The sequence below is a fragment of the Marmota monax genome, unplaced genomic scaffold (genome assembly GCF_021218885.2).
Source record: "Marmota monax isolate L192 unplaced genomic scaffold, Marmota_monax_Labrador192_F-V1.1 WCK01_AAM20220418_F8-fsc00014, whole genome shotgun sequence".
Lineage (NCBI taxonomy): Eukaryota > Metazoa > Chordata > Mammalia > Rodentia > Sciuridae > Marmota > Marmota monax.
The window spans coordinates 23,750,605-23,775,494 of record NW_026695222.1 but is presented as its reverse complement, the minus strand read 5'-3'; the positions used below and the strand labels follow the sequence as shown (position 1 = coordinate 23,775,494).

General features: G+C 51.3%; 2 protein-coding genes across 4 annotated transcripts in view; one reads left to right on the top strand and one right to left on the bottom strand.

The window, feature by feature from the left end:
• Positions 1-1,000: 1,000 nt before the first annotated feature.
• Positions 1,001-6,988, top strand: Fitm2 (fat storage inducing transmembrane protein 2). The gene is made up of 2 exons (XM_046433818.2): positions 1,001-1,239; positions 3,725-6,988. The coding sequence occupies exons 1-2, from the start codon at positions 1,067-1,069 to the stop codon at positions 4,338-4,340; spliced, it is 789 nt and encodes a 262-aa protein (XP_046289774.1). The 5' UTR covers positions 1,001-1,066; the 3' UTR covers positions 4,341-6,988.
• Positions 6,989-9,224: 2,236 nt separating this feature from the next.
• The window catches only part of Gdap1l1 (ganglioside induced differentiation associated protein 1 like 1), a 28,038-nt gene continuing 12,372 nt past the window's right edge, over positions 9,225-24,890 (bottom strand). Inside the window, exons 5-7 of one of the 3 annotated variants that reach the window (XR_009225788.1) lie at positions 24,299-24,413; positions 15,824-16,897; positions 9,225-14,252 (exon numbers count right to left, since the gene is read on the bottom strand). Coding sequence is in view for 1 of the 3 variants with exons in the window: in XM_046433531.2 (XP_046289487.1) it covers positions 16,554-16,897; positions 24,299-24,413 (459 nt within the window). In the remaining 2 variants the exon portion in view is untranslated. Of the gene's footprint in view, positions 14,253-15,428; positions 16,898-24,298; positions 24,414-24,890 lie in introns of those variants that run through there. The other 2 variants (XR_009225787.1, XM_046433531.2) reach the window with 2 other exon arrangements.

Here is a 24,890-nt window from a genome sequence, read left to right as displayed (position 1 = left end):
GGGATACATGTGCAGGAAGATGGAGGCCTGACAGTAGGATGCAGTTATAAGCCGAGGGTCGCCAAGGACTGCCACGGAGAGAGGTATGGGGGTTCTCCCCCACTGTCTCCAGGACGAATCTACCCTGGCAACACCTTGGACTTCTGGCTTCCAGAAACGTGAAAGAAAAAATTCCTTTGTTTTAAACCAACACATTTATGGTGATTTATATGGTTGCCACAGACCACTTATACAGGGGCCAAGGAAGGACTCAAGTTTGGGAAACCCTTTCATAGACACCCAGCTTGACAGGGGACTGAGTGACTGGGTCTCTCAAACCCTCATGTGGGGCTGGGGTTAGAGCTCAGTTGGTAGAGTGCTTGTCTCCCATCCACAAGGCCCTGGGTTCAATCCTCAGCACCACAAAAACAAAACAAACCCCACAAAACCTTCATGTGCTCTCCATTAACCCTTGCCATCCAGTATTTTCACTCAGTACGCACAGCTATTTTATTTTACCATACGATTACGCACAGCTATTTTAAATGAAAGTACATTTAATAACTTAAATTTCAAATTTAATAATTATTTTATGGATTTACTTTCCAGTAAAGTGTCATCTCATGTCTCCACACCTGGACCGCCAAAAAGAACCCCTAAGTTCATTAACCAGTCTCAGGGAAAGGTAGATCCTCTCTTCTCCATGTGACAGATGAAAAAAAATGAAGCTCAGAGAGAGGAGATGTCTCCAAGTCTCCAAGAGAGGCTAAATGGTGCTGTGACCACTGTTCCAGTTCCTACTGGGCTCTATCTGTTCTATCCCAGCCTCCAGCAAATAATCTCACAGGCGCTTTTTCCCAGACCAGAGCAAGCGCAGCCTGTAGGAGGAGCAGGGAGCGTGGCACCGCAGAGAAGCACGCTGCAGAGGTCGCCTGTGGTCACCAGAGGGAGCGCGCGGGCTCCTTACAGTGAAATCCACAGTCAGCGCGCATGCGCTCGAAAGGAGGCGGCCGCGCCGGCCCTGGCGAAGGGTAAGACGGTGGCCGAGAGGGCACCGAGAGGCGGACGGTGGCCGTCGAGGTCCGGCATGGAGCACCTGGAGCGCTGCGCGTGGTTTCTCCGCGGAACGCTGGTGCGGGCTGCGGTGCGGCGCTACCTGCCGTGGGCGCTGGTGACTTCCATGGTGGCGGGCTCCCTCCTCAAGGAGCTCTCCCCGCTGCCCGAGAGTTTCCTCAGCAACAAACGCAACGTCCTCAACGTGTGAGTGCACCCCGGGTCCTCCTGGCCACGCCATAGCCTGCCGGCCAGCGCCCGAGAAACCGGGGTCAGCGGGCCGGGCGGACCAGTCGTGGGAAGAGAGAACCTTACCGTCGTGACAGCAGCGCTGCGCGCGTGTCACGACTCAGGGACCCCGGAATAGCCAGTGTTACTAGCACTTCGTGTTGGCAGGTTCAGGTTGACAGCCCGGGTATGACCGGCAGGCAGGGACGGACAGGGGCGAGGGTGCCCGTGGGGGGCGTGCTGAGTGGGATGGGGCGATGGACCAGCCCGTGTCGCTGTTGCCCCCACCTCCTCTTGGCGTCGGGAGCTGTCCCCTGCCCTGTTTGGGAGATGCCAGCTCCCTCCTGCCTGTGCCTGTATGTCAGACCCCGCTCCTCCACCCTATGTCAGATCTCCCCTGTGACAAAGTCCTAGCACCATTATTTTTAAAGACGCCCCCCTCCCCCCAACAACTTTGAGAGCCTGTCCCCAGCCTGCGACAGAATCCCCACTCCAAGAGACTGGCCCCGGGAAAGTAAACCTCTGGTCTATGACCTTTCTCCTGGATCTCCTTGGACCTTCTCAGCCATCCAGAGTGGATGGCCAGTGGCCCAGAAAAGCTGTCCCAGCTGAGCTGTTGGGGACATCTCCTTAACTCCACCACCCACTTCTTTACCTTTTTTTTTTTTTTTTAAGACAACCAGAATGTAAGTTTATTGCACAAAAACGTGGAGTAATGGAAGGGCTGGGGCTCAGTGGTAGAGCACTTTGCCTGGCCTGCGTCTCCCTTAATGTGAGCCTAATTCTTCAGGATTGTCTTCAGCATCCCCTGAGACTCAGCCCAACTTTGTCCATTTCAAACCCTGGTTTCCTTCCCAGGCAGCTTCATATGCCTGACAGGTCTTGGCTCTGGCAAGTCCATCCTTATCGGTGCCAGTGAAGATTTTACTGACAGGCCCTTGTGTGTCTGAGAAACCACTGGAACCTAGGAAAGGGGCATTCTGTCCTTGGCCCACCATTTATCCTCACCCATTCTTGGTGGCTGGGCTAAGAATAGGTGGTGAGAGTGGTAGAAGCCTCCAGTCCCATTCCTGTGTTCCCACAGCTAGTCCTCGGGCCATTCACCTTTCATGGGCACAGGGGAGCTAGACAAGGCAGCTGCTGCTTTATCTGACCTGGATGAACTGGGAGCCAAGCAGCCTGGCACAGGAGTCCCTGTTGTTTGGGGGTAGCCATGGATTCCTAGTTTGGAATTAGTGTTCCAAACTAGGAGAGCTAGTGTTGAATCATGGGATCTGGAAGCAATTTTGAAAACCATTTAAGCTCTGCTTAAAAGCCATGGAAACAAGTAGTAACAAGTGAAGTCAGCAGGATTTGAACCCGGGTCTTTTAGCTTGAAGGAAAGCTCTTTGTTCCAGGACTTCTTCTGCAGTTCAGGAAGGAACAGTGGTGTGGCAGGGGAGCATGGGCTTCTAGACTGGCAAAGCACGGTTTGAGTTGTGCTCTTTTGTTCATAAAATGAGACAAATGACATCTTCCTCCCAAGGTGATTGTGAGTCTTCTGTAGAAAGTGAACGTGGGGGCTGGGGTTGTAGCTTGGTGGTAGAACACTTGCCTAGCTTGTGTGAGAACCGGGTTTGATCCCAGCACCATGGTGGGAGGGGGAGAAAGGAAAGAGAGTGAACGTGTATGAAAGCTCCATTTGGTAGATGCTCAATTACTATTGTTTCCATGAGCAAATAATATAATGCTAAAATCATAGACCCAGAATTTTTTTTTTTCTTTTCTCAGCTGTACTGGGATTCAAACACACAACCTTGAACATTCTAGACCAGCAGTCTACCACCGAGCTATATCCCCAGCCCTGTTCTTCTTTTTTCCTTTTTTTTTTTTTTTAAGGCAGGGTCTCACCGTGTTACCCAGGCTGGCCTTAAACTGAAATCCTTCTTCCTCAGACATTTTGAGTAGCTGGAATTATTGGCATGTGCCCCTACAAGCAGCTCAGGCCCCACTCTACCAGTTACAACCTCCACTGTGTGGTACTGGGTTTGGATTCAGGGGCACTCTACCACTAAGCTACATCCAGCACTCCTCCTTTTTTTCTTTGAGACAGAGCCTCGCTGAGTTGCCAAGGCTGACCTCAAACTTGCATTCCTCCTATGTCAGCCTCCCAAGTCGCTGGGATTACAGGTGTATGCCACCTGATTTACATGCCTGATTTACAACCTCCAATTTGGAATGACGCTCCCTGTGCCTCAGTTTCTTTAAGTACAAAATGGAGCCCCTAATAACACAGACTTAAATAGTTAAAAGTCCTTAGTAAGGGGGGCATATAGGAAGCACTGGCAACGCGAGAGCTGTTAGGGTCTGTAGCGTTGATCATCTTTTCTCACTCATCCTCCCTTGGGAGTGAGGGCGCCTGAGCCATGACTTTGTTTCCTCCCCACCATGGCCCTTCTTCATCTCCACTTTCCTCCTCTGTCAGGTATTTTGTCAAACTGGCCTGGGCTTGGACATTCTGTCTCCTCCTGCCTTTCATTGCTCTCACCAACTACCACCTGACAGGCAAGGCCGGAGTGGTCCTGCGGCGACTGAGCACTCTACTCGTGGGCACGGCCATCTGGTACGTCTGCACAGCCCTGTTCTCCAACATCGAGCACTACACAGGCAGCTGCTACCAGTCGCCGGCCCTGGAGGGGGTCCGAGAGGAGCATCGAAGCAAGCAGCAGTGCCACAGGGAAGGAGGCTTCTGGCACGGCTTTGACATCTCAGGCCACTCCTTCCTGCTGACCTTCTGTGCCCTCATGATTGTGGAGGAGATGGCCGTGCTGCACGAGGTGAAGACGGACCGAAGCCACTGCCTCCACATGGCCATCACCACCCTGGTGGTCGCCCTGGGCTTCTTGACCTTCATCTGGGTGTGGATGTTTCTGTGCACGGCCGTCTATTTCCATGACTTGTCCCAGAAGGTGTTTGGTACCTTGTTTGGTTTGCTGGGCTGGTATGGGACATATGGGTTTTGGTATCTGAAATCCTTCTCCCCTGGACTTCCTCCCCAGAGCTCTAGCTTGAATTTGAAGCAAGACAGTTACAAGAAATAAGAGAGGAAACAAAAGGGGACAGCAGGACGACAGATAATGTATTTCCCACTTATTTGGTTAGTTATGAGCTGAATTCTGGATCCCTTTTCAGACAGGATGTTTGCAGGCAGTTGTGGGTGGAGAGGTGGATGAGTCTGGGGAGTGAGTTTAGTCCTCAGACTCTTCTTGGTGACATTGCCTATATCACAAACATCACTGTTCCCACCAGGCACTTTTCACCGGTGGAAAGACTTGACTTTAACCTGAAACACCCCCTTTGTCTCTGAGGGGGTAGGTAGGCCCTGAAAAGACAGAATCAGTACGGCCTCCCTGGCATGGCCCAAGGGGAGGCAGAGCTCCGGTCCTGTGCTGCCATCTCCCAGAGTTGAATTGTCCTTTGACTTAAGCGGCTGTTAGAGCCGTTGTTGCAACAGTATTCCTCCCTGTAGATTTGGCAGAAGCATCTCTTCCCATCAGGTTCTTCATAAAACACCCCAGTCCCCGAAAGACACTCGGTGGCAGCTGTTTGTTTCCTCCTTGGAATGTTGAGTATTGCAGCCGGCTGTGCTCAGCCTCCAAAATCAGTCCCTTAAAACACAGTGCCTGTGCCACTGAGTATTGGGTGATTTTTGTGTCACAAACAATGATATTTTTCTGTTCATTGTCTATTGTTATGTTGGTTTTTGGAGCAATACGGTCATGTTTTTTTCTCTTTTGAGTGAATGCTTTATAGTTTTTAATAACAACTATGACATTTGTTCTTTGTCAACAAAACTCCTGAAAACAACTCACAGTTCAGTACTGTGCTTTTGTTATGTGTAGATTGTTTTGAGGAGTCTTTTTAGAACACTAATTTACTTTTTATAAACCAAATTCTTGGCTTTAGAGGAATTACACCTCGTGAGGTTGTTTCCTCTGTTAAGAATAAAACCGGAAAGCTGGCATTTTAATAATCTGATGGATTTTAAGCTGAGTCAGAATAGTTTAGTAAAATGTGTATTTGTACTGAAACCTTCCTGACCAGGTATCAGGTGTAGACTGAAGAGTGCTTCAGGGTCATACATAAGAGCATTGGTCCCTGTACTGTGCCCAGGGCACTTTTACCTTTGGATAAGATGGGGATAATTCGAAAGTGAAATAAAACTCTCCCTCTGCTGGCCAGCAGCCAGGCCGTTGGCAAAGACATCTCTACACTTGGTGGCCTGACGTTGGCCCCACCTCCTCTTCCTTGCACCATCAATGAAACACAAAACCTGGGCCCGATCCAGGACCTTTCCTCTCCTCTTTTCCAGCCTTGTCATTCTGTGGCCTTCACTGTGAGAGTGCTGGGAAGGGTCAGAAAACCTTTCACTCCATCTCACAGGGCACAGGTCCACAAGATGTCCTCTCTTCCAGACTGTCTCCTCTGGCCTTTCAAACCAAGCCCTGCCTTCTGGTTGATGGCCTGAGGCGTGGAGCCAGATAATAGCATTAACGTAAGCTCTCCCCGCCTGGCTTACTTAGCTCAGGCTTTGGTGGTAAGGAGCTTGGTCGATCTTCAGGGTAAATCTTTTTATATAAAGATATTTAAAATATGTCTTTCGTATCCCATTTTGCTGTGGGTCAGCTTTATTGATCAAAACGTGAGACGTACCATGTTGTCCCCAAAGGGGAAGAAATGCACAGTGAGGCATCACTACAGTGCTTTGGCTAGATGGGCTCACCGTGGGAATGACCTATTCCACCCTTGGGGTTTCCATCCATAAACCGGGGGTGGAGTGGGCCTGAGGTCAGTTGCAGGCGCATGTCCAGGGATTGAGTCTTTCCTAAGCTTCATGTTCAGCACCAAAGGGGACTAAGTGGAGGGTGACTTCAGAAGTTCATTTTTCTCACGAAGTCTGGTGCAGGCTTAACACTAAATTAAGTACAAGGGGGACTGTCAGTTACCCGGCCTGCTGTGTGCATCCGGCTTCCACCATTTATTCATTCTTAGTGCTTTTTCTTTTTTTCTGTGGTGCCAAGGATGGAACCAGAGCCTCACGTGTGCTAGGCAAGTGCTCTGCCTCTGAGCTGCGCCCTGGTCCCTCAGCACCCTTGCCTTTTCCTCTGGAGCATGTGCACTCTCACCATGTGACACACTACGGCATGATAAGAGTTTGGGCCCAGGCAAAGGTCAGGTGTGGGCTCGTATCTTAGCATCACCCCCAGAAGCTGTGACTATGTGCAAGCCTCGTCTTCCCCACTGGGAAAGTGGAGATGATGCTGTTGGGATTATGGGAAATGATGCCTATAAAGTGCTGAGCATCTGTTCTTAGCAGTTGAAAATCTCCATCCTCCTTTTTCTTGACAGCCTTTGGAATATTCTGGTTTCTTTATGGAAGGCAGAGGAACTGACATTTTTGGGGGGCAACTTGGAGTCTGGGTCTCAGGTTGAATATCTCATATCTTTTGAGAAGTGTCTGTTGTCCTCAGGTGCTGGACAAGAGGCTCTGAGGGTATCTCTGATGGCAGAGTTCTGCCATGCTTATCTGGCCTCTCTGGAGGTTCCTTCCCTGGCCCTCATTTCCCGTGCGTCTGTCATGTCTGGGTACCAGATTGTGTTTAGAGAATGGCTCTTGCCACTGTTATGTACACACGGATCTGTGTGTAAACAAGCAAATTAAAGTAAACTGGAGATAATGAAATCCGCATTCCAGTGTTTTGTGTGTTACTTTCTCATATCCGTACGGAAGCCTGCAGCCCAGCAAACCTGAGAGCACTATATGAAAGACAGTCTGCCTGTCTCTTTTCTTTCTTTCCTTCCCCCCACCCCACTCTTTAATTCCTTACTTCTTTCTTGGATTGAACCCAGTGATGCCCTAATTATGAGCTATATATGCAGCCCCTTTTGATTTTTATTTTAAGACAGGGTCTCATTAAGTTGCTGAGGGTGGCCTCAAACTTGGGATCCTCCTGCCTCAGCCTCCCAAGTCACTTTGATTACACCTCCTCGAGCATCAGTGATTCTTTCTTGGGTCTCTCTCTCTCCCCCTCATCCTCTGTCTGTCCATCTCCCTCTCCCCCACCATGTATGTGTGTGTGTGTGTGTGTGTGTGTGTGTAGTATTTCATGGCAATAGTTACTCTCATCTCATTTTTTTTCACCTACATCTTGTGTGTGTGTGTGTGTGTGTGTGTGTGTCTTAGCCTGCCTTACTCCTTTCTGTGTCTTACTATCCTGAGTTCTGTGTCAGCTGCACTTGGGCGGCATCCCCTTGGCAAAGGAGAGCTAGGCCTCCTGGGAGGAAGGCTGAAGAGCAGTTACAAAGTTCACGTGGGTGGGGTCGTCTTCACAAGTGCTCTGTGGCCCTGGAGGGAGGCCTCCACACAGGTGAGAGTTTCCTGGGCCTTTTAGGGCCCCGCTCACCTCACTTAGCAGCCTGACCTGCTTGGCACTTCCAGGTAGTGTGTGATGAAAGTTCAGTGCCTCTAGGATCAGCGTCTCCTCACCCTGGAGGACTTCCTGTTCACGTTCCTTCAGCAGCTCTGCAGAAGTGTTTTTGTTTTCAGTACTAGGGATTGAACCTAGGGGTACTCTACCATTGAGCTACCCCTAACCCTTTTGATTTTTTATTTTGAGACAGGGTCTTACTAAGTTTCCTAGGCTGGCCTCCAACTTGCAATCCTCCTGCTTCAGCCTCTCAAGTCTACTGAGATTATAGGTGTGCGCCATCATGCCCTGCTAAAAACCCTCTTGAATCAACTCCCTCCCTGGTGGAGTTAATGCTCTAAAGTCACTGTGGCTTCAGCTACTGGGTTTGCAAAGGTGGATTTGACACATCTGCATTTAAGGAATTGTCACTCTCACAGAGAAGACCCAGGCCCATCATAGACTGCTCTGAGTGCTGGAGCAAGGTCAGGGCCTGGGAACACAGAGCAGGAAGCAGCCAGTTGCCCCAGAGAATCAGGGAGTATTTCCACAGAGGGTAGTGGTTCTTTGGGGTCTTGAAGGATAAAGAGGAGTTGGAACAGTTTGGCAGGGAAGTGAATCCAAGGCAGTGGGGCCAACACACAAGGTCATGCTGATAGTCCATGGGTTAATTTATTCAGGTTTCCCTTTCCAAGGCGAACTCAACTTTCTTGTCATTTTCTAAAGCCCCTGAGATTGGAAGGAAGACTTATAGGCCTGTCGTTGGTGGCTACAGATGTGCCTAGCTGCAATCTAAAGAACTCTCAGCCAGAAGTTAGAATACCTGGTGTGGACTGGATTCTGCCACTGCTTTTTCTGCTCTTCTGTGTGACCTTGAACTAATCACTCAGTATCTCTGGGACTCAGTTTCCTCACGTGATGAGCTCTGGGTGGTCTGGGCTGTCTCATCAACCCGTCTACCCTGTCCCTCTGTTTCTCTGTTCTGCGTGATAAATAGTTCTTTCAAAGCTGATTATGGCTTTTATTTTAGGAAACAACAGGAAAGAAGCTGCCCCCTCAGGGCTGAGGGGGCAGCTCCTTTCCTGGTGAGTGACACGAGAGCACACTTCTGGGTGCAGTGTGTCACCACTCTGCTCCTCCTTCTCTGTACGACACCCTAGGGTAATTCGGGCCTGGTCACATGGGTTCATATGGGCTTACTGCACTTGGGGAACCAAACCTAATTCCCAAAGGGATGAGCTGCAGAGGTCATTTAAAAACTCTCCAAAATCAAAACATTTTTGATCACTATCGAGATGGTAGTTAAGAGAAACCCCTATGGTTTAGACATCATTAGGAATTGTCCCCGCAACCTCTGACAGTTCTGACAGCACCTGGGGAGTTTTACAGTTGAACACCCAGCACAGAGAACAGTGCCCTCCCGCTGCAGGGGACGCGGGTGGAAGCCTGGTACCTCCTGTTTAGACGGTGACCTGGTGGAAACCAAACTGAAAACGCACAGACCCAACAACCTCAGTGTAGGGGTTTGCACTACAGAAATGTGTACAGAAAGATTTTTATTATAGTTGCTGCAAGAGTGAAAACTTGTCAAAACCCAAATGACAGTTACATAAATTATATCAGTTACATAAATTATAGTAACTCTGTGAGTCACATAATGCAGTTGCTACCAAGAATGAGTGACGTCCTAGCTAGCCTGAGTCTGGAGCGGAAGATCTGGGCTCGTGCTGACTATAACTCGCAGCTGTGTGTCCTCAACCAGGTCAGCTCTGAGCCCCTGCTTCGGGCGTGTAAGGTGGGGTTCACGGTGCCTCTCCTCACTCATCAGTCACCCAGTAGTTGGGGAGCACCCAGTGTTCTAGTTTCTGTGTTAGGCGAGGGGGGGAGTGCAGCATTAACTCAGACTCCGACCTGCCTCCATGGGTTGCAGTTCAACCACATTCAGACAACGAAATCGCCACATCAGACAGTGTGCAGAGCATCAGAAGCAGTGTTTCCCCAATGGACCCTGACATTTTCACAGCTCAGGCAGAGACAATTACATAAAGCATTTAGGGAAGTAAAAGGACCAAGGAGGTTAACAGGCTGCCTGGTTTCCAATCCTAACCCTAACATCCACACTGGCTGTGCACCCTGGAGCAAGCACCTAACCTCTCTGGGTCTCAGTTTCTTCATCTGTAAAATGAGGGATGGTACCTACATTGAAGTGTTGTGGGGATTAAAGCTTGTGAGGTGCTTAGAACAGGACCTTGTGTGGGAGGACAACACGAGGGTCGTCCAAGGTGTGGTAGGTCCTAGTGTGTCACCAGTAGCATAACTTACTTTACCAGGAGAAAGAAAACCCACCACGAGCGCGTTTTCAGTTCACAGAGGTGCTGTTGAACAGGTAAGGCTGTGTCCCTGTGCTCCGGCGTGGCCCCGGAGCACCTCAGACTCTGCCTTCTGGTTTCCAGGTTAACGAAGTTACTGGAGAGGGAGGGAGCCATTTTCCAGGACAGCTGAAAGAAAGAGCCTTGAACTGGTGGCGTCCTTCTGGCCAAGGTAAAGTAGGTCCCGGTGCTGTCTGAGGTGCTGTCCACCCAGGGAACTACGGGCTGCCCACCGCTGGTCCCAGGATGCTTCCTCCGGGGCCCTGGGCGGGGAGCCTTATCACAGAGCCCTGCCACCCGCTGCCTTCTCTGCCAGGTGTGCCACCCAGTGTCTGAGCTTCTGAGGTCGCCGAGTGCTTAGGAGGTAAGTGGGTGGGGGAGTGTGGGAACCTCCATGATTAGATCTTAATTTCTGGAACAAAGTCATTTGGGGCCTGCCTGAGCCAGCTGCGTGTTCCCACTGGCACCCCTTGCACCTGCCCTGGCTTCCGCCTGCACTTCCTGAGCGTACTTCATCTGCCAGGCACCTCTTGCTGCTGGGGACTGATGCAGGGTGAGCGGCGGGGGCATAAACCAGCTCTCCTGAACTGACCTGGACTGGAAACCAAGAAGCCTGCATTCAATTCCTCAGCACGTGACCCTGGGCAAAGCAGTTAGCCTCTCTGATTTGTTACTCAACTACAAAATGAGAATACTTTCTGTCTCACTAGTCACTGTTTGGCCTAATGCAATCACAGATGGGAAAATAAGCTTTGAGATATCAGACACCCATGAGACCTGCTTAGTATCGAAGAGATTTATCTTTGCTTAATGACTCTCTCTCTCAGGGGCAGACCCTCTAACAACTAAATTTCCTCAATAACCCTGAAATTTCTCCATGTCATCAATCTAATGCAACATGAATAAGATTAACAACTGGTGTTTGTTCTTGATTATTTTTAGTCTGATGCTTGACATTTTAATGTATCACCTCACCTGTGGTTCCCTCCAATACAGACCAAGAGAAAATAGCTGGGACTTTGGCTTCAAACATATCTGACTTCATAGCCCAGTTCTGCCAGTATATTAGTCAGCTACTGCTCTAATACTGCTTGGTAATAACACATCTCCCAACAGACTTACTGACTTACAGCAAATGCAGGTCAACTCTGCTACTATGGGCTGCCCTCAGCTGTTGAGCTCTGCTGCAGCCTGGGGGGCGGCTCTGCCTGGCTGTAAGCCACAAGATAGGCTCAGTCCTGTTTTGCTAGTTTTGTTCTGGCATCCAGAAAAAAGGGCAGCAACTACTTAGGGGCATGCTCCCCTTTTGATGGTTGCTGGTACCCATGTCCAAGCTGAACCACATAGCACATTTAAAACCTCTGCCCACTGGATATGGTGGTGCATGCCTGTAATCCCAGTGACTCAGGAGGCTGAGGCAGGAGGATCGCAAGTTCAAAGCCAGCTTTAGCTATTTAGGGAGGCCTTAAGCAACTTAGCAAGACCCTGTCTCAAAACAAACAATAAAAAGGGCTGGGGATATGGCTCAGTGGTTAAGTTATATCCTTTCACCAATATTCCACTAACACAAGAAGGTCACCCGGAAAAACCAGGCTTGATGGGGCAGGGAATAAACTCCACCCACAGTGAGAGGGGCTGAAGTTTCGTGTCAAAGGCTGTGGCTATGCAATGCTGTTGGGAAGACCCATAGTATAATCTACTACTAGAACCATGAGTTCTTGAATTCTGAGTCTTCATTTCATCAATGAAAAACAATTATCCATGCTTCTTAGGGTTTGAAATTATGCATATTTCCTAGTACTTAATGAATGGCAGCTGTTAGTGTCACCAGCTCCATTTCAGAGATGAGAAAACTGAGGCCCTTAGGCAGTGTGGGCCCAGGTTGCTAGAGAAGAGCCAGATAGGACTTTGGGGATATGCTGGAGTGACCTGGGTCATCAAGTCTGTAACTTTGGCAATAAGAAACCAACAAACAGAAGAAACTATGACCTTCAGCAGCCCTTACTGTCCTCCCAGCAGGAATTCTTCAGGGAATGTCAGAGAAGCCTTTCTTTTATTTTTTTCTCTTTTGGGAGGATGGGGTCTCACTATGTTGCCCAAGCTGGTCTCCAGCTCCTGGGTTCAAGTGATCCTCCCCCTTCAGCCTCCAAGTGGCTGGGACTACAGGTGTGCCCCACCTCGCCCAGCTGACAGTGTAAACTCAGGAGCCCCTGTTGCCATAGTCCGGAGTGCTGTTGCCCATCTTCCTGACTAGAGAACTCCAATAGCCACCTGCCGTCACCTCTGCATCCCCCATGGCCCAGCAGCCCATGAATTTAGAGTAAATACCTGTCGACACCCTAGATTTCCTCCATGATATTCTCAGAGACAGAATGAGACCAGGGAAAGGACTCCTGGTTCTAGCTCTGTGGCAGTGGGGTCCTGACTCAACCACCCGCCATCTCATGCAGGATCCTGGTTTCCCCATATGTGGAACCAGCAGATGGCAGTCTTGCTGTCCGCCAGCCTGGGCTTCCTCTGCACCCACCAACCTTTCCAGCAGTCTTCTTTTTCAGTTACTCCTATGTCAGAGGCTGCTAGCTGTCCCTGAAATCTCTTCTCTTCTTCCTCACTGATTGGCTGCCCAACCAGAGGCAACACATGCCCATGCACACGTGTTTCTTTGAATTATTTGCTGAATAACCCAGAATTCTGCCAGTTTTGAATGGGTCCCAATGCAATTCAGGCTGCGGTGCAAGATACTCTGTCAATGGAGCCTGTGACCCAGCACATCCAATGAATGGTGCCTCAGTTGTCTCTGAAACAGGCACATGGCATTGAGCTTCCAGCAAGTCCCAGTCGGAAAATCTCAGCATACCCCACAATTTCCTCTTCTGCAAATGATAATTGATTGTCCTTTTAAGAAATAGCATCGGGCTTCCTTCTGGGCCCTGTAGAGACTGAACTCCTGCCCACGAGACACCAAGTGCTATGCAACCTGGCTGAGCACTCAGTCACGATTTGGGTGTCATCTGACCTGTCAAGCCAAGACATGCATGTACAGCAGCATTTTACCAAGTGAAAGTGATAGCACAATGCCATCTGTTCTGCCACATTGCTGCCTCTTCCTCAATCAGTACCCAAGGTCTTGTGGTGAAGTCCCTGTGGTCAGTTGATGGAGGAAGAAAAAACTCGGGCCTGGTGCCAGGTGGAAGTGGATGGTTACAGCACTGCAGGGTGCCCTGGAAGACACTGCAGAAGGCAAATAGCTTCCAAGAACACAGGTCCAAGCCGTCCATCTGGTTGACCACTTTTCAAGTGGAGACAGAAGTCCGAAATATGAACCTACATATGCATGGGATAGAGGGTTTGGCTGGATGATCAGGAACATGGAAAGAAAAGATTGCAGGATTGGTAACAAGGAGGTCTGTGGGAGAAGGCGTGTGCGCATAGAATGGGAGGGTAATGTGTCCTACGTGCATGTTCCCCCAAAGGTAGCCACTGCAGAGGAGGTCATGGGTCAATATACCAGGGGAAAAAATTCCTTGTTTTGTAGCTATTAGTCATTCTCTTTCCCCAGATACCCTTGTGCTTGTCCAATAGGTTCATGAGAACGGGCGTGGTCACTGATGGGTTATAAATGGTATAACACGGACTTCCTCTCGTAAAAAACCTATTTAGGGGGCTAGAGACATAGCTCAGTTGGTAGAGTGCTTTCCTCACATGCACAAGGCCCTGGATTCGATCCCCAGCATCACACACATACATACACACACACACACACACAAAAAAAAAAACCCTATTTAGTCAATATCACTGTTGAGTGCACAGATTGCCCAGAGTTATGACATGGAACCATTCATCACATTCATCTACGTGGAACCATTTCCATTATAGAGGAAGCAGCAGTTGGTCCTCACTGGCTCTCCATGTGGATTTGCCGTCTCTGACCACTACACACAAGGACATAGGATGTCTGGGCTCAGTCTTGGTATTCCATGTGACATTGCTTTGACCAAAGAATCGAGGTTACAGCAAGGGAAGAGCAGCAAAGGGGTCATACCAATGGAAACTTCTGGTCTTGTCATGTCCTTACTCTTGTACCCAGAAGCAGCCAGATTCACAGAACATTGAAATGGGCTACTGAAGGCTCTGTTCCGATGCCGGCTGGGAGACGCTGCAGGGCTGGAGCATTGACCTGCAGGGGGCGATAGAAACTGCACTTCAACCTGTCATGGTCCTGGTTTCTCCTCAGCTGAGTAACACAGGGCCAGCAGGGCCAGGGTAGAAGAGGGAGTAGTGACTCCACTATCACACATAGTGCTTTCCATCCCTGAAACTGTGGGCCTTGGCCACTTAGAGATGATAAGTACCAAGGACAGAAAGTTTCTGTTGGGGAACACATCAGTGGTTCCGTTGCTTGGCCATTTGGAGCCCCTCCTACATTGAAACTCCAGGCAAAGTGGTGTCACCTCCCAGGGTGTGGAGCTCCACCTGATTACCAAGGCATGCTGGGCTTCTCTACAAATGCTAGCATGGAAGCTATGTATGGAGATGGGGTTCTAGGTACCCTACAAAACCTTCACATCTAATGGTAAAAGATGGTTAGACCACAGTAACCCAAGGGCCACCAAAAGTTAGAGTCATTTCACCAGGCAGACTTCACCAACCAGCAGAGCACTGTTTGAGGCAAAGAGAACAAACATAGAGTAGCCGGGGAGAAAAGAGAAATTGTAAATATCAACAATGGCCTTGGGAACAGTTTCAGAAGGGCGGCAGTTGTGAGGATTTTCTTTGCTTGTATGTGCACACTGTGTCACGGGAATGCTAGTGACAGCTGAATTTGGTCTGTAAGTTATAGTTCAGTGAGGCTCGAGTGTGATCTCTAGACCTGGAAGAGTGGGAGGAGAATATGACTTCACCCCAAGCTATGTGGCAGACAGGCAGGGCCTTGTGAGTCTTGTTTTTGGAGAGGGTGTGCGTGTCCCCATTTCACAAGGGCAGTGGATCCTGCTAGGAGCGTAGGCTGCTGTTCTTCTTGAGTGGAGGTTGCATTGCAAGTGAGGAGGCTCTGCATGTCTGGGTAGCCCAGTGGGACACGCAGTACCAGAGTGTCCAGGGTCTCCAAGATCCACCATTGACCTGTCTTAGATCTGGCTATTTTTAAACGGGCAGATTCTTACCATCTTCTTTCAATATAAAACTATATTCCACAAATTATTATCCCCGCTTAATTCTTTGGGCATTTTAATACGTTTTCCACTTAGAAATTGGTGTGGGGATGTGCCCTGGGTGCCCGCTAAAGGTTAATGTAGGCAAATGTTTGTGAGCAGGCTCTTAAACTGGGAAGTGCTGTGCCTAAGCAAGGAGTGTTTACCTCAAGATCAGAGCTTTGGAAAGTCTCTCCATCCTAGACCGGCAATTTGGAACCTGCCCTCAACTCAGTTGGGGACCTCAACCTCACCTCCAGCCCTCTGGCCTGACTTTGGAAACGAGAGCTGGGTGGACAAACAGGTTTAGAAATGAAAAGCAACTGCTCCTCCTGGATGCTTTATTGGGGGCTTTCAGTGGTTTCTAAGCATGAGCGGCAGTGACACCCAGACCCTTTCCCAACACGCAAAAGGCACAGGAAAGTGAGACCCGACCAAGGAGGCAGCGTGGAGACAGAGACCCCCCTGCATGCAGCATGGGGAGCCCCTGGAATTGTGGGAAAGGTGGCATTAAAGGAGGTGGAGAGGGACCCACCCCTGCACTTGAGCTGGCACTGACCTTCTGAGAGAAGGCCAACGTGGCTTTTGCTGAAAGTCCCACCTCATGGGATGGGAAAACAACTCAAGGTAGGGAGTGCTGATGGCTGCTGCCCGAGGGAATCGCTACTGAACGCCAGACTGGACACACTCAGGAGGAGGACCGGGGGATGCTCATGGTGTCTGTCCCAGCCATGGTCAGGCTTTGGGGTGCCACTGCCTTGGCCAGTGCTGTCTTAGTCCATGTCCAGGAGAAGAATGAAGCCCCTTCTGATCTTCAGGGGCCTCCACGGGGTCTCTGGCTCTCCAGCCTCAGCCAGCCCCAGGTGCTGGTTGGCAGAGTTGTGTCTTGGTGTTGGCTTTGTCCTGGCAAGAGGGAAGGGAGGCGAGCGGTCAGGTTCTCGGAGCCCCCGGCACCTCCCAGAACCTGGGCCCTGTTGGATGGCAAGGCCGGGGACTCACCTCAGACCCTAACCAGTCCCCACAGTTCCATGTTGAGACCTTGAATCGAAAGAAAAGGCATTCTGTTTCGTTTCTCTCTCTCTCTCTCTCTCTCTCTAGCAGAGCCATGGCCTCAGGTCACAGCATTGGCAACGGCTACTTCTACAACTATGGAAGGTTTTTACACCGACAACAGAACTACTCAGAACGAGGGGTGGAAGTGCTGTCCAGTGTTGGAGGGACAGTGGGTTTCTGAGGTCATTGGGAATCACACAGCACAGACACCAACAGTCGGGCGAGCCCCGCCGGCTCTAGATGTATTTTTTCTTGAGGTACCAGTAGGCGAAGTAGCCCATCCCGCCCAGGGAGCCCATGAGGAAGGACGCCCCGAAGAACGACGGGGGCTTCCGCTTGACCAGCCGGAACGCGTTGGGGATGACCGCTGACAGCAGGGTGGTGTGGACGTCGCCCAGGACTTTCCGGAAGGCAAAGCGTCTCTGGACGCGCTCAAAGAAGGACCGCAGGTTGGGCCGGCTGCCGTCCTCCCAGTACTTCTTAGACAGTCCCAGGAACTTGAGGCGGTGCAGGGTGGCCCCCAGGAGCACGTCCGCAAGGGTGAAGGCACAGCCACAGAGCCACAGCTCACACTTCTGCCCTGGAGGAGGAGAGGGGACGGAGCACTCACTTCCCTCCTCAGCCCAGCCTGTGTCTGCCCGCCCGGGTGTCTCCCAGGGGCCATCCACGCCTGTACAGCTTCTGACATGTTTTTCTATTTCTTCTCTCTCTGGTCCTAGGGATTGTATCCAGAGGTGATTCACCACTGAGCTACATCCCTAGTCCTTTTTATTCTGAGCCTGGCCTCAATCCTCCTGCTTCAGCTTCCTGAGTTGCTGGGATTATAGGTGTGAAGTCACCATGCCTGGCTCAACTGACATACGTGTGTGTGTGTGGGGGGGGGCACGGACTTGGCAGCTGGACAAGTATTCTACCACTGGGATCTACCCCCAGACCTTTTTATTTTATTTTGAGACAGGGTCTTGCTAAGTTGCCCAGGCTGGCCTTGAACTTGGCATCCTCTTGCCTCAGCCTCCCAAAGAACCAGGATCACAGGTGTGCAACACAGGGCAAGGCTTAAATCAACTTCCAAAGTGCAAATTGTGTATTTAAACTCTAGAACTTCACATCCAACTGCCTCTCCCCCAGCTCCAGTTGGGGTTTACTCTGCATTTCAAACTCAAAGTGTCCAAAAGAGAATTGTGGATTATCAGTCACCCACAAACCCATGGCAGTCACCCCCGCCTTGGTAGTAGTATTGCATGCTTCTGGTGACTCAGGCCAAAAGCCTTCATGCTACCATGAATTCTTTCTCTGGTCCCCCATAGCTAATGGGTCAGTAATTCCCATCAGCTTTATCTTCAAAATATATTTAAAACCTGATGTTCACTTTTACCATCCTGATCCAACAACTTTTATCTCATAACCAAATCATCATAATGTCCCTCAGGAGGTCCTTGCCCCTGGAGTCTATTAGCACAGCAGCCAGACGGATCCTGTGAAAACTTGGATTAGGCTACTTCTCTCCACTCAAAACCTTCTAATAGTGTCCCATGATGGTGACAATAGAAGCTGAAGGCCTCCAAGCCCTCTAAGGCCCTGTGGGATCTGGCCCCAGGTACCTTACGGACCTCAGATTCTACTTCCCGCCCTGTGCTCTTCACCAGCCACACTGCCTCCCTGCAGGTCCTCCTCCTAGGCACACTCCACCTCAGGGCCTTTGCATTTTCCCAGGCTCATTCCTCCACCTCCGCGGGTCTTTGCTCAAACACCAAATCCCAGGCTCTCCAAGGTTTAGATATGGAGCAACAGGGAGAAAACAGCAAAGGGCAGATAAGGAGCAGCCTCTGAGGGAGGAGATGATCAGGGCACTGGTGTCTGGAGGCTGAGTTAAGGAAGTGTCCCAAGGAGCATGTGCTCGGCTGTGCTCAGATTCCATGTAAGTGTCAAGTAAGAGGCCGAGCACTGCGATGCATTTAGTGGATGGTGGCCTTGCCGAGGGCAGGGGGACAGGCTGCTGACAGTGACAGCCTGGGTAGGAGGAGCTCGAGAGGGGGGAGGAGAGAATAGGAAACAGGGAGCAAAGATGGCTCTTAAGCAGTTTTGCTCTGAGGGGAAGGACAGGCAGTCAGGTGAGGCGGGTCAAGAGCACTTCTGCAAGATGAGAGGGTAAAAGGCTCATGGAGTGACGCCGTGGTGGGGGGTGGTGAGGCCACAGGAAGAGGGAGAGGCACTGCCGGGGGTTCTGGAGTGGAGGAGCAGGGGTGGGGTCCGGGGCCTGTGGAGGGGCTGGTCTTGGCTAGTTCAGGGACTGTGGTGCATCTTGCTAAGGAGGACAGCATGCTATCGTCTGTCACCAAATCTAAGTAACCATGGGGACTGAAACGCCCACTCCAAAGAAAAAGCAAATAATCAATCACAAGAAAAGTCCCAATTCTAGAGATGTTCATGTGATTGACAAAGACGCCTCTTAGCACATTGGTATGGGTCCAAGGAACCTCCTATCTCTGGTCACAATAGGACAAATAGGGTTTGTCCTATTGATGGACACTCCTGCCTGCAGGTAGTCATGGGACCTGGCTGTGAGAATCGCTTCCTAATGCTTTGATTTTCTCGGGGATGTAGGAAGAAAGGGGTCATCAGGGAGTGAGGATGGGGGACAGTGGAGGGTGGAGGGCTAAGGAGATGGTCACAGAAGCCCTCTGGAGATTGCAGTAGCGGGAGGCGGGCAGGGGTAAGGTCCCTAAGGCTGCTGCCCACCAGCTCCAGCGAGTCTTCAGGTTTCCCCAGCCATGTTTAGGGCCAGTGTAGGCCCAGGGCAGGTGCTGAATAGGGGACAAGGTCTGGCCAGTGTGATGAAGCGGGCAAGAGAGGTGGGCACATAGCAAGGGAGTGAGCATACACAGACTTGAGAATAGACCTGGATGGAGCCCAGATACTGGGCCACAAGGAGAACCCAGCAAGTAGGCTGGGAAGAGGGGCCTGTGGGTGGGAGATGCCCCAAGGAGCATGGTGTAGTTCCCTCAGTCCTTGTGACAACCCTAGCAAGTAGATGTGATTATTATCTCCATTCTACAGATGAGGAAACTGAGACATGAAGAGGTCAAGTAACTTGGTCAAAGTTGCACAGCTGGTATATGGTAGAGCAGAGCCTGGAGTCAAACCCAGGCTACTTTACATCATGCTGCTCTTTTCCACATGCAGATGAACATCAACACCATGTGTTGATGGGTGTCGATCATGAGCTGGGACATACATGCATCTCCACATGTACACTCGGCCCCGTCAGTAGGTGCACACTGTGCTTTGGTCTGTGTGGATCTGTCTGCATGTACCCTGTGTCTGCCTGCACAGATCCACGCAGCCCCTGCTTGTATTTGCATGTGGGTATCTGCACACGTGGGCTTTGTGTCCACATGGTGAAGGACAGCGCACACCCACGCCCTCGGGCGGCTTGCCTGCAGACCTGCTCTGAGAACTGCTACCCCTCCTGCGTCTGTTTGGAGGCAAAGTACCCTGAGTGACCACAGGTGCCCCTTGGCTGCCGTCTGATGTCTCTGGAGGGCCCCTTCATTTCTCCTCTCTTCTCCCCTGCCGTCCTGCATCCCTTTCATAAAGCCCCAGACCCAGTCAACCCCCAGCTGGCGCTCCTGAGCCTGCCAGTCGCTCCTGCTGCAGACAATCCACAGCGGAGCTGGAGAGTCACGTTCCTCTCAGGGCTGCGAAGCCCAGAAGGTCCTGCTGCACTTCTCGGGTGGCCTTGTTCCCACTCCCTGGGACACCACTGCTGTCCTCTCCTTTTCTCCTCACCCCTCAGGACTTTCCACAGGTCTCTCTCAGCTGACGACTTCATCTCACGCTTCATTCAGAAGAGAGCAGCCTTCAGATCTGAAAGGCCTCGCCCCCACTCCCACCAGGCACACGGGCTTGGCTCCAGCAGCTCCAGCCTCTGCCTCCTGCTCCCTACCCATGCTGACCTGGCAGGCCCTGTCCTCCACTCCCAGGCCAGTCCCTCTGCGGTCCTCTGCACTTATCCGAAGCTGCGTATCTCTAGTTGGCCTTTCTAGATCCTCTTCTCCTTCTCCAAGTTGCTCTGAGCCCCAGGAGGCCAACCTGATAGAGCTCCACCCCTTTCGTCTGGACTTTGAAGTGCCACTTTCTTCAGTCCTTGGGATTTGAATAATGGTGACCCAAGCGGAGGCTGGAAGACGCTTTGCTCTCAAGTTGCTCTTGGCAACCCTGTGACTGCCACCGCATGACCGGGTCTGGGCTAGCCTGCTGGATGAGGAGCAGCAAGTGGTCCAGTTACCTCCACTGGCCCCGCTGACACTGCCAACAGCGGACACGCCGGTGAGGGTGGTGGCTGCTGGCTGATCACAATTGCAGGCATGAAGCCAGCCATCCCTGTGTGGGACAGGGACAAGCCTCCTAGCTGGGCCCAGCCCATGCTGCTAAGCCACAAGTCATGATGAACATATGAAAGGTTCTTTGTTCGAGACACTCAGATTTGGCATTGTTTGTTATGCAGTAAGGCTAAGGGATACAACCCTTTCTCAAAACCCTCCAGGAACTTCCCCATTGCACTCAGTGTAAAATAACCTCTTAAATGTCAACTTGCCCTGAAGCGATGATCACCCCCTGTCCTCTCCAGCTGTCTCTGGCCTCACTCATATCACTCACCGCACGATGTACCACACAGTTGCCTCCTTCTCCCCCAGGTTTCTTCTCCTCTATCAGGTCTCACGTTATCAAACTTGTCCTACCCATTTTACTTTTTTTTTTTTTCTGGTGGTGCTGGGGATCGAACTCAGAGCCTCAGGCATGCCAGGAAAGGGCTCCTCACGGACCTGCACCCAGCCCTGCCCATTTTGGTCTTCCTTTGTGTGTGTGTGTGTGGTTCTGGGGTTTGAACCAGTTCTCAAGCATGCTAGGTGAGCCTCCTCCCCGGAGAGCCCCTGCCCTCGTCCATCTTCACACATCACTCTTTGTAACTCTGTGTTTCCTCGTGGGATTGTTTGACTAACACCTTTTTCTCTCCTGGATCATAAACTCCATGAGAGCAAAAGTGGTGTTTGTTTTTGCTTCCAATTTGATCCCCAGGATCTGGCACATATGAGATGCTCAGTAAATATTTGAATAAATAAATGGAAAAAATGAAGGTGGGGCCGGGGCTGGGGCTCAGTGGTAGAGCACTTGCCTAGCATGCTCCGGCCCTGGGCTCCAACCCCAGCAACAGCAAACAAATAAATGAACAAACGAAAAACCTTTCCAGAAAAATGGTAAGAATGATTTTTAAAACTGCTCTTTCTAGAACATTTTGCCTTGAGTCTGGCACTGTCTGAAGTGCTCAGAGCTTACTACCTTCACAAGTCTTCTTAAACCTGCTGTGAGTTACTTTCCGTTATTACTCTGATTTTGCAGGTGATCTCGGAGGAGCAGTGAATTCCACAAGTCACAGAGCAAGGAGATGGCTGATTGGGAATCTGCACTGATGTCATCTGGCTCTATGCTAGGGGTCATAACTGTGACACTATAATACCTCCCGACTCTGGGCTCAGCCCACCAGGAGAGAAGTGGACCCACCTGAGTGTCCCCCAGGGCAGGCAGTGGTGCTCTGGTTGGGGAATGAGTGGCAGAGGCCATGAGGACACAGCCAGTCAGAGCTTTAAAACCCACAGCCACTTCTCTGGGCCTCTGCTGCCCCTCAGCCCCGAGGGGCACAAGGACCATCCACACCTCTCCATTCTGAACAGCTCAGCCATCTCACCCAAGGGCAATGCAACACCTCCACCTCTCAGAAGACCTCCTGACCAAAAGACAGGCAGGCAGCAGGGTCCGCATCTGGGAATCCCTCGAGGAACATTCATCCAGAGCTCTCTTCCAGAGCCACCCACTCTGGCCCCGGTCAAGATCAGACCCTGAGCCCCCCTTGATCACAACAGCAGCTAACATTTGTTGAAACTCCCGTCCTGTGTGCCAGGCCCTGCGGTGCTACCCGTACATGCATTTTCTCATAAATCCTCACAACTCATGAAATGAGAGTTCTCATCTCAGAAGAGGCACCAGAGCTAGTGCCTAAGAACCTGGAGCCAGAGTTTGAATCCGTACTCCACACTTCTCTGTGTGAACTCAGGGGAGCTGTTGAATGTCTCTGTGCCTTAGTTTCTTCATCTATTAAATGAGAGTAGTCTCTACCTCCCAGGGCTGTCATGGGGATTGAGCGAGTTGAACTCCATGAACAGTGTTCACAGACAGAGAGTGCTGATAAATATGCACATTGTCCTGGCTGAATTCTGTCCCTTCCTAACTTCACACGTTCTTAACTCCCAATGTCACAGAATGTGACTGCGTTTGGAGACAGGGCTCTAAAGAGGTGAGTGAGTCCAAGTGAGGACGTTAGTGTGGGCCCTAATACCCTCCTCATAAGGCCAAGTCTGAGCCTGCAGAGGCACCAGGGCTGCTCAGCAGAGGAACAAGCTTTGAGGACACAGTGGAAAGACACATGTTCAACCAGGAGGGGCTTAGAAGGAACCTGCCCTACCGACACCTTGACCTTGGACGTCCAGCCTCCAAGACAGGGAGGAAGAAGGTTTCCACTTTTTAAGTGACCAGGTCTGTGGTGTTTTGTTTCAGCAGCCCTAACAAACTAATACCTAGGTACCATGTGATTCAAGGTCACCCAGCCAGAGAACCACAGAGCTGAGATTGTCCAACCCCAAAGGCCAGCTTTGGACTCACCATGTATTTTGGCCCCTGAAAGCTCTTCTGTAATCCCCCCTCGAGCACCCTCTCCAGTGGAAACTGGAAAATTCCTTCTCGAGGTGTGTGTCATTGTTTACCCAGCCAGCCCATGCTTTTTTCCAGGAAAATCTGAGGCAGCAGCCTCAGTGTGTATGATGATGTCCCTGCTCAGGACTTTAGGTCTCTGTGTGTCTTCAGCCATTAGTTATGAGGTGCTGCAAAGAACACTGAACTCTTTGAGAGGGAACCTGTTCTTACCCTAACACTTATGAGCTGTGTGACCTTGAGCAAGTTACTTCATCTCTCTGAGCCTCAGTTTTCTCATCCAGAGAAGAAGCTCGCCTTTAGCTGTACGTCTATTCAGCTATATGCACCAGGAACAGTGCTGAGTGCTTTTAATGTTCCCCAGAGTCCAACAAGATGAGGTTAAGGTTTTAAGTTGTGTTATTACCATCCCATTTTACAGATGAGGAAACTGAAGATCCAGGCGAGAAAGCAACTTGTCCCAGGCCACAGAGCAAAGCTGGAACTCTAACTCAAATCTGCCTGTCTCTGACACTGTTCTGCAGCCTCCTGTGCACACAGACAGGCCACACATGGCCCAGACATTTGTATTGTTGAGGACACAAGACTAACAGGCCTCCAAAAAAAGAGCAAGGCAGAAGGGTCCACAGTGAGACTGAGAGAAGGGCTGAAGTCAGTGTCACGGGCTAATGGAGCTGAGTGGCAGGGAGAGGGTACTCTAGGCTGGGCTGCAGGAGCAAGGGTGTGGGGCTGGGAAGGAAGCTGTTCAAGAGCAGGTGGTGCCAAGGTCAGAGCCTGGAGGTCTGGCTGCAGTGGGAAGGAACCACTGAGCTCTCCTGTGCAGGGCCAGGTGAGGTGGTGTGGAGGCTGATGGCCACCACAGGCTCGTCACCAGCCTCTATTCAGCTGTGTGCTACGCCCTGATCTACGCTCTCTGTGCGGGTGGTCTCATGCAGCGTCCCAGTGTCTCTGGGGCAGGTCTTCCTGTTATCCCCACTCCATATGTGGAAGCTGAGGTCCAGGGAGGTGAGTACCTTGCCCACGGTCACTCAGCCATTAAGTGACCAAGCTAGATTTGAACCTGGGTCTACCCAACTCCAGAGCCCATGATCCCCACCATCTGGGAGGTCTTCTGAGATCTTGGGGGAGAAAGACCCTGGGCAGGGGCAGGGGCAGGGGCAGGAAGGGGTGGTAGAAGGGGGCCTGCAGCCCCTGCCGCCCCGGGGCTGGCACCCACCCTCGTTCTCCAGCTTCCTCTTCTCCAGCTCAGCCTCGATCTGGTCGAGCACCATGGCCAGCTCCCCGAGGATCTTCTTCAGGTAGCTCACGTCGTCATGCTCCAGGATCTTGGCCTGTGGCAGGACAGGCAGGAGCCGGAGGCTGAGTTGGCCTCAATGGCGTCAGGATGCGCAGGGGCGGGAGGGGCTTCACCTAAACCCCTTCGCAAACCCAGCCTTCCTTATCTGGTGCTTGACGGTCCAGTGAGCGTGGCCATCTTGCCCAAATCCTGGCCACGGGGCTGGACACTCAGACCTCCAGCCCCTGGGAGGGTTGGCTGCTAGTGGCAAACAGGTGTCCTTTCTCCAGAGAATGGCTGTCAATCATTGAGGAGCTGCCTTGACCAGAAACACATGGGAGGTTGTCCCCAACCCTACACCCCACCAGGTAGTCTGTAGCCAAGGGCCAACTGATATGGGGGCATTAAAGGCTGGCCCTGGTAACAAGGTGGACTGGCTGTGTGGTGCCTCTGGTGCTCCAGAGCTTCCCAGGGGACCAGGCGAGGCGTGGGCCCTTCTTCTTCCCTTTCTCTGCCATCCCCACGGGGCTCC

Excerpts from the sequence above, each read along its gene's own strand:
- Fitm2 (XM_046433818.2), top strand. The coding sequence starts at position 1,067 with ATGGAGCACCTGGAGCGCTGCGCGTGGTTTCTCCGCGGAACGCTGGTG. Across the intron at positions 1,240-3,724 it reads AAACGCAACGTCCTCAACGT|GTATTTTGTCAAACTGGCCT; the intron begins GTGAGTGCACCC and ends CTCCTCTGTCAG.